The sequence below is a fragment of the Scardinius erythrophthalmus genome (assembly GCF_964197995.2).
Source record: "Scardinius erythrophthalmus genome assembly, chromosome: 22".
NCBI lineage: Eukaryota > Metazoa > Chordata > Actinopteri > Cypriniformes > Leuciscidae > Scardinius > Scardinius erythrophthalmus.
The window spans coordinates 27,913,922-27,925,818 of NC_138242.1; the positions used below are offsets into that span (position 1 = coordinate 27,913,922).

Below are 11,897 nucleotides of genomic sequence, written 5' to 3' on the forward strand. Positions count from 1 at the left end.
ATACCTATTTTTCATAATTTTGTCACTGAAATACTTTCAAATTACTATTGTTAGCCTATATATAAACTATGTTTTAAAAATAATTTTCTATAATAGTTTTTTTTCTATAATAATCATGTAATTATAATTTCTGTCATTTTTATTATTTTTTTTTTCTGTTTTTTTTTTCTTCCCCCCCCCCCCCCCCCCCCCCCCCCCCCCCTCACCATGAGCTGTCACTGTACAGAAAAGAGCTGTAAAAAAGCCAGGATTAACAAAATAGCTCTGCTGCAAATCAAATGTTGTGATTTGGCGACAGTCATGATGCAATAGGCAAACGCTTTCTATAATTTGTTTTGAAATGCAGATTAATGGATTATTTTCCACAGATGCACTAAACATCATCTACGTTAAAACTGTGAGCTATTATGATATTTTATGTTGTTTAATGACAGCTCCATTTAAATGCAGTTTGTCGAGTTATACACACAAGAGGCCATTAAAGGATTTAAATTCAAATACACAGTAAAATCCTCATGAAATGTGGTTGGTTTTTAATAACCTTTATATATATATATGTAATTGCAGATGCACCATATCTCAAAGCTTTGCTGCAGGGTTACTAATCATAATTATGTCTGGATGCTCCAGCTGCGCTAGTGGTGTCGATATTGATCCTGAGGCCACACAAGCACACTATTGATCTCACAGACAGACATTTAATAGACTGAGTTACAAAAACCAGACAATCACTGCCGCTCAACCAGCAGTATGTGAACGATTTTTTTTTTTTTTTTCAAATTGTGAGCGATCATTTTTCATATTCACAATCATATTCTCTTCTGATGTCTATTTTTCCCTAACTGAGGATCAGTTTTTGGAGTAATGCATTACAAGTAACGTGAGTAATGTAATCAGATTACTTTTCCAAGTAACTAGCAAAGTAATGCATTTCTTTTAAATGTACATAAAAATATCTGAGTTACTTTTTCAAGTTACGCAAGTTACTTTGTTTTCCCTGACAGCTCTTCTGTCCCCATGTTGAGAGAAAGCGGGAGTAAGTACGGAGGCGTTGTGTCCATTGTAAACATGATGCTTATTTTAGTTTTAGAATAAATGTGAGAATCTCCTCACTTGCACAAAAACAGATTCAGCATTCATCGAAATGAATAAAATTAATCTCACTTTGTCTTTGCAGCTGACTTTTGATGATCCAATTCAACCATATGAATATGAAAAAATGACTTTAGATAAACATCACATTTGTGTTTCATTATTTTTTTATTGCTGAAATAATAGTGTTGAACATACTTCTGCAATCCAGAATGGCAGCAGAGCTGAAAGGTTTGTTTGAGCTGCACTTTTACTGAACAGGCGTGAACTAGCATTTCCTTCAGTCTGACGCTTATTCATTTCACTTCTGGTGTGAAAGGGCCTTTACTTTTGACCAAAAATAGAGCTTTTTTGTTATAAAAAACAAACAAACAAGCCCAGTTTGGGGTTTTAAATAATTTGAATCATTACATATTATGAAATGCATAAATAAAAGGATATGTAAAACAATCAAATACAAGATAAATATGCAATATTTCAGAATATATGTTTTTATAGACTTACAGGTTACTGAGAAGTTGTTGAAAACCGCTGATTTTCACATCATCAAACACAGTGCAGAGAGTGAATAATGTAGTTCCAGGAAGCAAAGGGCAGTCTGTGTCTGTCACTGTAGAGGATTGGTCATAAAAACCTGATAGGAATCTCAAAGACTCCATATTTCAGAATATATCTGTATCTGAAGTCATTGTTCACACTGTACCACATCAGTCTTATGTTTCCATCATATAATTGTGACACAGTCACATAGTCAACATTCAATAGAGCTGAAAAAGAGAAGTAAAGAGTCTAGTGATGTTGTGAAGATTTCAAGCCCAAAGTAGAAGAAACAAAAGAAAATAAGCTATTTTGTTAAGTCTTAGGCGAACATCAGTTTTGAACGTCCTTTGGACCATCTGAAAAAAAAGTAGTAAGTAGAACTAGACTAATGCACAAATAAAAGGTTTCAGAAAAAAAAAAAAACGTTCCATGAATGATGTATAAATAACATTTTTGTGCTAATGTTCTGATAACTTTGAACCAACATTAATTACCATTGCTGGAAGAACGTTTGTTCATAACTTAGAGAGAACTGAGAAAGATCCCTAATAGCTGGGACAAACAATACAAGACATTTCTGAGACATTTTCATCTCATCCAGACATATTTTTGTTTTCTATCTTACAAAATACCTTATCCCTTTATAAGACAGAAACCTTTGCAAACGATTCTGTGCATTAGTGAACTGTCCGAACGAATCAAACTGAATTTGGAAACTATTTCAGACTTTCGATCAATAGTGATTCTATTGCTAAGCTTCTGATTCCAAACAGCTGAGAGAAACACGCATGACACGATTGCTGAAATATTATCAGGGGAAATGGTTACCAGGTCATCTGACAAGGATTTATCAGTAATATTTAAGCAATATTTCACTCGGATCTATTGACACCCCTGATTACATCACATCAAACCTCATCAAAATGAAAAACATTTCATATTGTTCAGAAACAAACTGTCATGTTACCTGACATAGGCCTTATATTCTAAAAGAAAAGGAAATAGCAGTTAGAGATCACCATCACTGAAAATATGCTATATCATCTTTGAAATATATGTTGAATTCAGATATAAATGAACACTGGTACAGTGTGCAGAAGAATTACAGTAACTCACACATGAAGGAAGAACAAACAGCACCAGCACAACTCTCTCCATCATCAGACAGATCAAACACACTACTAACAAAGATCCACCTGCTCCCATACACATGAAACACAGCAGGAAAACATTTAAATCTGTTTCCTCCTCCTAGATTAAACAGAGAAATATATGTGCAAACATAAGCAGATTTACAGTTGAGGAAACAGTATTAGTCAAAGAAGTCATTCAAGTTACAAGGCATCACCGTATGCAATATCACATTGCTTTTTGTTTGATTAGATAACTGACTACCGTAAAATATCAAAATTGCCAATAGTTTGGTTATTAATCCCACCACAAAAACCCTGACCCTATTTATACAACTGCCAATAGTGTACATTTCTGTAATAAAACATCTGTTAAGAATGTATGGTTTTCCATTTCAGAGGGGAAAAAATGAGAAAATATAATTGTGAGATAACGTTTAAAATACATCACAAAACGTTTAAAATAGTCACAATGTGAGCTATAAAGTTACTCTGAGGCAGAAACAGACTTCAATAGTGATGCCTATATCATCTAGTTACATAGAAAGTTCAGTAATATCATGAAACTCATTATTAACAATATATCATGAAACTCATAATTACCAATGTATCATATTTGATACAAATTTCTAAGGCCTCTAAATTATCAGCATGATCAAAACTGAAAATTGCAGGAAAACCTGTTGTACAATCAACTGAGAGTTAATACTGATAGTTTATTAAAAAAAAAAAAAAGACATCCGCCTTCAGGTTGAGGTACTTGTGTCTTTTTGAGTATCAAATATGATCCATCAGGGCTTTTGAGGAACATTCATTGTATTGCATTGCATTATGTTTTGCCCACAGAGATTTGATCATAAAACTAATCATTTACACATGATCTTACTAAGGAATAGGCCTACTATGTTGTGAGATATGGAGTGACAACTGATTTTCATAGATATTTTATATAAGTAGCCTGTTATACTGTTATAAAAATCTCATTGATTTACATTACAATCAGAATTTCATCTTACTTTTTGGCCATATAAATATCGGCACCAAACTGGGCCTCTGAATAGATATGAGCTATTTTTCTGATTAAATTATTTAATGTCAGGCTTTACAGGGTTAATGGTTGAATGAATATTAAGCAATATATTTGCATTGTTTTAAGAGTAGGTATGGACGTAAAAAAAAAAAAAAGCCTCAGAACACATTAATATGATGCTGATAGCGCAATCAAATAAGTAGCATTTTTCGCTAGCAATTTGTGCTGCTAGGCCTACATGTTTGTTTTAATAGGGGGTAGTAGCACAAACCGTCAGAACACTGGCTAATGGATTTAATCACAAGACAATTTAGCAAGTATACAGCGCCACCAGCAGGTCCTCAACTAAATCTATGAAGCCAGCTTAACCCTTATCACACAGAGGACAGCAAGCCATGATGGGGCATGTTACCTTGTTTGCTCTCTTGGGAAGGAAATCCAATAAAGGTTGACAAAGTTGCAGTAATCCAGAACAATAGCCTACAAGAACCCAAGCAAGGTGCTTAATTAGTACAAGCTGGGTGGTATATTTGACAAGTTTGGACATTTGATAAGATTACCACCACCAAATAAGACAGAGAAATAGCCTTTACAACCGTGAAGGTTTACCTGTGGAGTCCTTCAGTGGATGCCAAATCCTCCACAACATTAAAGGTGCAGTAAGAGATTTCTGAGAAAGCTGTTGAACGTGAATTGGACCAAGCACCAAAACACACATGTAGCCAATCAGCATTAGGGGGCATGTCCAATCATTAGGGGGGAGGTGCCTGCATAGCCTGTTCGTGAATTTTGGCGCGAGGCTATCATAATAGTGGATTGTTTGTTTGTTAATTCAAATTTTCTCCGAAATCAAGAGTATTCAAGTTTAACATCTGCGCAACAGCTCATCTTTCCAGATTTCATTCATGCTGGACACGTATGAGACTTTGTTTAGAGAAAACATTTTTAATAAATTGGTGCACAGTTCTGTATACAGTAACAAATTTTACATATGGTTTACAGATGATCATAAAGTAAAAATCTGTGTTGTCTTGATGGAGGGTTGCAAACAGAATTCTGCTACATTCTTGATAACAACATATAAGAAACTTACAAGCCTGTTGCTAATATCCTATTTGCTGTATAGCAACTTTTATTTTTGTCTCCATAACAAATCTTACATTGTTTATAATAATTATAATAAAAGTGTTTAGTATGCTAGGTTTATCATGAAAGATCTATCCACATGTCAGGAATGGTCCCTCACCGAGCCTCCAAATCCACTTGATTTGAAACTTAAGCCTATTGATAGATCAAATATTATATAAATAAATAAAAGCATTTTCACACAGTGTTTAAAAAAACGGAAAAATGCAACCACTATCTCAAAGAAATCTAAACCATTTTCAGATAATTATAGTACTTCAAATCAATGGAATAAAATCATTATGAAAGGCCTGAAAGTTAAAATGTGGATTTATGTTCTCTAACAATATACATCTACTACAGCTGACGAGAGAAGCAAAGCAAAAGAAGGGAAAAATGTAAGTTTGATCTTATATTTCACAGACTTCAGGGCCATCTGGACGTAAATTATCCAATGACCCAACTCTTCCATAAGGTACACGTGCAACATCACATGTGTAATGACAACACTGGCATGCATTGAAAAACTATTCCAGGCAATTTTTGTGGTCCACTATACAAAATAAGTTTTCTTAACACCCTTTCTTATTCTATGTGAACGCATTTGTATCCAAGCAGCTTATTCTATTGAAAAACAAAAGTCTGTTTGAAATACTAGATTTGCTTAAATTTGAGGGGAGAAAAAAAAAACCCAAAATCAAGAGTCAACAATTCTGATAATGGTTTAAAATTACCACTAAAATATCATTCATAGAAAATGGCAAAATTAGTCACACAATAAGAACTACTCTTTCTTTCCTATAGCCTTACCAAATGTACAACACAAAAGTAAATTTTGAAATGCTATATATTGTAACATGCTAAATCAAGTATGTGTGCTGTACCTTATTAAATGATACAGCTGATTTGATCTTTAACACATAAAAAAAGAAAACGCTGCTTTCAGTAGTCTTCATGGCAGCACTTTGTAAACGATTAAAGACCTATGAAGCACATTTGGCAATCAACTAAATGGCGTAGAGCCACGACTGAAATTTTGGTGACTAAAAGTGATGATCAGCATCTTAAACAGTGGTTCACCCAAAAATGAAAATCTGGTTTTCATTTACTCGCGCTCAAGCTGTGGTAGTATGTGGAGGAATATTCATGCAGCTTACTTCCATGTTCATTTTTGGGTGAACTGTTAGACTAATATAATAAAGGTATTTTGGAGAATCTAGTCAAACACAGGGTTTCTGTAGGATAATAGCACCACACTCTTTCATTATCATATCCGTATGATCAAATCATAAACGTTAAGGGGGAGGAGTGTTTCACGGTCCCTCTTTTTAGCAGGTGTGAGCGGAACTGAAAGCTGGAGGTGTTGAAGGGGTTTGACGAGGTAAGACTGGCCCATCATCTGTGATCTGACATTTAGGGTGGGCAGAAATCTGCAAAGTAAGGGTGCTGTAGGGCTTCCTCTGCTGAAATTCGCTGTACTGGATTGCATTTCAGAAGATTCTGCAAACACAGAAAAGTCCAGCTTAACCATGAGGCGTGAAAGCATGAAGTAATTGTTTCCACGATGAGAATACAGTACCTGTAGAAGGTCTCTGCCAGTGCTGCTGAGTTTCGGGACCACATTCACAAGTGATGTAGTAGCTGGGTACATAGGGTACGGCTATCAAAACATCGAAAAGAGACGGGGAAAGGAATGCAGAATAAATGTATGAAAATAAAGCAAGGCCTTTCATTCTTTAAGAAAGTATTTCTTAAAACTCAAAATTGATTTGGTTTATTTGTACATTCTAACACTTGTTATTTTGTTCTTGCAATGGATATCTTTGTGCCGGCATTTAGACGAATACATTTTGTACCTTATAATCTGGAAGTTTATTCATAGTCTGCCATTGTTCTTCTGTCGGTGTTCCCAGCAATGTGCCAAAATGTTAAAGTTAATCAGCTCAATGGCAACTTGGCTTGATGTGCCAAGTTTCTACACGCATTGCTTGGCAACTTCATTATATTACTTATAATTACATTACTACGGAGCCCCTAAAGGGACATGGTGATGGAAAAAATATGAGATGGGAGGAAACATTAAATACAGTATCAATGTTTTTGGGTTCCCCCCCAAAAAAACTTTTTTCAGTTGTTTGCGAGCGAGTTTCTCAGGGGAACAAAAAAAAGATTTTAAATACATTTTTCCTCATATTTTTTTCCACCATTACGTCCCTTTAGGGGCACACATACATACACATATAAATATATATGAATGAGTTCACTCAAAATGAAAATTCTGTCATTAATTACTCACCCTCATGTCGTTCCAAACCTGTAAGACTTTCGTTCATCTTCAGAACACAAATGAAGATCTTTTTAATTAATCTGAGAGCTTTCTGTCCCTCCATTGACAGCTCCGCAACTACCACTTTGACTCATCAAAAAGTTCATAAAGAGATGGTAAAACTAATCCATATGAATTAAGCAGTTTAGTCCAAATTTTCTAAAGAGACTCGATCGCTTTATATGATGAACAGAATTTAATATTCACAAATAAACATTGATCAGCAAACATAAACAGAAGCTCAACCGAACCTGCTTGACGCATGAGAACAAACCTCTCGCTGAAGCTCAAACGTGCTGCGTAACACGAGAATGAACCTCATTGGTTAGTGTCAAGTGGTAGTTGCGTAGCTGACATTGGAGGGACAGAAAGCTCTCAGATCTTCATTTGTTTTCCGAAGATGAACAAAAGTCTTAAAGGTTTGAAATTACATGAAGGTGAGTAAATGAATATATTATGTACATATAAATTACATTAAAATGTACCATCCTGCACTAAAAGTATCAACAATATGAAACTTCAAGATTACATTTCTATCCAAAAGTATAAACCCAACATAAATCTTAAACAGATCAACTGTATAAATGGATGTAAAGGATATCTAAAGATCCTCTTTAGCTGGTCGTCCACGTCATTGCCAGGAAATAAGGGTCGTCCTGCATTTGCCAGTTCTAAAAATAAATAAATAATAATAATACAGAAAAACATTCACAAACTACAAGAAAAAAAATTAATTGTTAAATGGAGCTTTTCCTACCAGCAAATATACACCCTGCAGACCACATGTCGATAGAGGTAGAGTATAGCTTAGCACCAAACAGCACATCCGGTGGCCTGTACCACAACGTCACCACCTGAAGCCAATCAACATGAAGTGAGGAACAGGGAAACGCTGATATAGTCCAAGCTGCATCTGAAGCCGTGAAGCTTACCTCAGCAGAATAACATCGGACAGGAATTCCAAACGCTCTGGCCAAGCCAAAGTCAGCTAACTTCAGTTCCCCGTTCTGATGACAACAAAATAATACAGCTTTTAAAAAGTGTTTTTGGGAGTACAGCAGAAATAAAAGGAACATGGAGCATTTTGTTTGAGTTTGGGCTTCACCAACATATTTCAATCTTATAGTCATATATAACACACACCTGCTACACTAAGGGTGAATAATGAATATCCAATATCAAGCACTTTCAGTCATTTACTTACTCTGTTGATGAGCAAATTTTGTGGTTTGAGGTCTCGATGGAGAACATTTCGGCTGTGGCAGAAGGCAAGACCCTTCAATAACTGGTACATAAAGGACTGCAAAGAGAATTAAAACGGCATTATCTGATACCTAAAACATTAAACATGCCATCAAGAGATGCTCTTCCGTGACACATTCTTTTCAGGGCTTTATGCAGATTTAAAAAAAACAAATCAAACCTTGACAATCTCTGGATCCAAGTCACCATTACAGCTGTCAAAGTATTTCTTCAAATCCTGTTTGAATGAAAATCATTCTACAAGTTACAAAACACACTGATCTCACAAGACTCGTTTGAGCAGCAAGATCATTGGAAACAGGGTAAATAATGATGCAGGAACTTGCTCCTACCTGATCGCAGAACTCAAACACTAATGTGAGCTTCTTATCACTGTGAAGGACATCATGCAACCTACAAGAACAAGTAGCTGTTGTTAAAGGTATAGTTCACCCAAAAAATTATATATATATATATATATATATATATATATATATATATATATATATATATATATATATATATATATATATATAATATGTGTATATGACTTTCTTCTTTCAGCCAAACACAATCAGAGTTATATAAAAAAAAATATCCTGGCTCTTCCAAGCTTTATAATAGATTTAATGGTATCTTTGTTTTTGAAGCCCCAAAAAGGCCATCCATCCATCATAAAAGTAATCCATACGGCTCCAGGGGGTTAATAAAGGCCTTCTGAAGCGTCAGGTCAGAGGTCACTTTTCCGCCGGAACTAGACTCGCATACGGTCGTTACCAGAAGCTAATGATTATAGATTCTAAAGTTATAAATGCAAATACAAATATAGCTGCGAGCAGCGATTACGGGCCCAAGCGCAACCCCTTACGAAAACAATAGGGCCTTCGCCCTTTCAGGGCTTGGGCCCTAAAAATGCATCGCTTCACTTCAGAAGGCCTTCATTAGCTTGGAAGAGCCAGGATATTTTTTTAATATAACTCTGGTTTGGCTGAAAGAAGAAAGTCATATACACTTAGGATGGGCTTGAGGGTGAGTAAATTATGGGATAATTTAAATTTTTTGGGTGACCTACAGTAGCCCAAGACAAGCACAATTTCTATTTCATCACTATTTATTTATTTATTTATCAATAATTATTTTGAAATGCTTCTTTAAAAAAATACTTGCAACCAACCAAAACTGATTTTACATGGTTAAATATATAAAATATGCAATAATAATAAAAATAATACTTATTACATATATACTTATTACACCTATATAATAAAACATAATACAAAATAGGAAATATAAATGCAAACTCCATGCATGCTGTAAGCTTAAATATACTGAATATGCAAACAAACATACCTTACAATGTTTTTATGTTTCAGTTCTTTCAGGAGGCAAATTTCTCGTAAAGCTGAACTTGGAACACCCTGTCGTAGGATTGAAAATTAATGTGACAGTTTGCTTTAATATGACTTGCTTGTGCTTCACATCCCAGTCTTACCTCATCATCATCATCTAATCTCACACGTTTGAGGGCCACAATCTCATGTGTTTCTCTGTTTTTAGCTTTGAAAACGGTCCCATATGTACCTGGGGACAGGGTACAAAAATCAAGTAAGCAGAGGGTACAAAACAAGTCAGTGCCTCAAGGCATGAATTATAAAAATCACTATAGAAATAGGATAAGTTGGCAAAACGTCAATAAGAATAAAAACAAATCTCAAATGTGCGTGGTCTAGCAGCAAAACATGTCTTTAAATTGTCAGGCAGAACAAGTTTAAAATAATACTCATATTGTGTATAATCTCGCAGACAGTGTTGTCACGATGTAACTGTTACTTTTCTCAGCATACTTCAGAACAGACCAATCACTGTCCTTTTTGATAAATAGATGAGGATTAAAAAAAAAAGATTTACTGAAGATTCTTGCTGCTTTATCTATAACTCAAGTACTCATTCGATTAAATTAGCCTAGTATATATTTAAATTAATATATTTTTTTCAGTGTGTAAAATCTCGCCAAGAATTACCAATAATAATCGTTCTGCGATTTGAATGTTGTCAAAGTGGGCTGCGTCTGAAATCGCATGCTCTCTTGAGTAGGTACTTATTCTGAATAAGTAATTACTTCACGAACACTAAAAAAAAATTGTGTTCTATATAGTATGAGTGTGTGTCGTATGCATGCATCCCAAATCGCATACTTCCCTACTATATAGGCTAGTAGGCAAAAAACAGTATGTACTCATAAAATAGTTGACAAAAAGTACTTGACCCACTACTTCAGGCGAGATTCTGAAGTGACGCAACTGACGGTCACATGATAATGACAACATGGCGAATATAGTATGCCCAGATTACATTTATATTACGCACATTCATACTTTACAGAACATACGTTTTTAGTGGTCGTGAAGTAATACTTATTCAGAATAAGTACCTACTCAAGCGAGTATGCGATTTCTGACACAGCCATAATCCACACATACTACATCTGCCATGTTGTCACTATCATGTCAGTTGTGTCGCTTCACTGCCATTCATAAATCCTCTCCCGTGGCCTCATGGGATATTAAGTGTCCATCGTATGCACACTTCAGAATCTCGCCACAAGTAGTAGGTCATCCGAGTACTTTTTTATGAGCACTGTGAATTCGGACATACTTCTTTTGTGTTGACACATATATTTTTTCGCCCACTATATAGTAGGGAAGTATGTGATTTCGGATGCAGACTTTGAGCCTCCATGCGCCCCCTGGAGGAAGAAACACTTTATGCCTCATAGGAATCAGCTACTAACTAACATTTGCAGCTCAGTGAGAATCAAAGAAAAGCTGCTAATGATACTGCTATGAATGAACGATCAGTTTGACTCGAAATAATCAATGCAACCCCTCCATTTCTCGGAACAATAGCGACGGCATCATTTAACAGGTGCGCAAATGCCGTTTTGATTTATTTAAAGCCAAGTGCATCCTCTCAATAGCTCAGTATGAGCTTGCTAGCTCTAGCTTAGACTTTAATCTCAACACAAGCTTACGAAGGCATAATTCACAGCAGACTGTCAGACGCTTTAAGATTTATAACAGCAAACCTTCATGATTGTTAATACTCTATAAATCTCCAATGCAGATAACGTTATGCCAGTCAGGCCAGACAATCCATAAACGTTACTCACCCTCTCCTATCTTCTCCAACTTCTCATACTTTTGCATGGTTTTAGCCAGCTACAATAGCTTTTAAATAAAGCGTCCTGGCTCCTTAATTTCCTACGTTTTAAAATAAATAATACGGTTTAAATAATACAGCTGATTACTGTCGTTTTTTTTATCAACAAGGGGCGTAGTACGCAACATGAAGAGAGCAATGAGGGTTTCAAGATGGCGATTTACTGAGTCACACTTCAAAATAAAAGTATCGT

At 35.4% G+C, this 11,897-nt stretch overlaps 1 protein-coding gene across 1 annotated transcript; it reads right to left on the minus strand.

Moving 5' to 3' along the window:
• Nucleotides 1–4,714: 4,714 nt before the first annotated feature.
• On the minus strand, nucleotides 4,715–11,895 carry cdk5 (cyclin dependent kinase 5). Its single transcript, XM_081353329.1, has 12 exons — nucleotides 11,655–11,895; nucleotides 9,978–10,066; nucleotides 9,836–9,903; nucleotides 8,839–8,899; nucleotides 8,667–8,723; nucleotides 8,448–8,543; nucleotides 8,176–8,250; nucleotides 8,001–8,097; nucleotides 7,845–7,914; nucleotides 6,774–6,834; nucleotides 6,497–6,577; nucleotides 4,715–6,417 (listed from the first exon to the last, which is right to left on the minus strand). The coding sequence occupies exons 1-12, from the start codon at nucleotides 11,689–11,691 to the stop codon at nucleotides 6,331–6,333; spliced, it is 879 nt and encodes a 292-aa protein (XP_081209455.1). The 5' UTR covers nucleotides 11,692–11,895; the 3' UTR covers nucleotides 4,715–6,330.
• Between the last annotated feature and the right edge of the window lie 2 nt (nucleotides 11,896–11,897).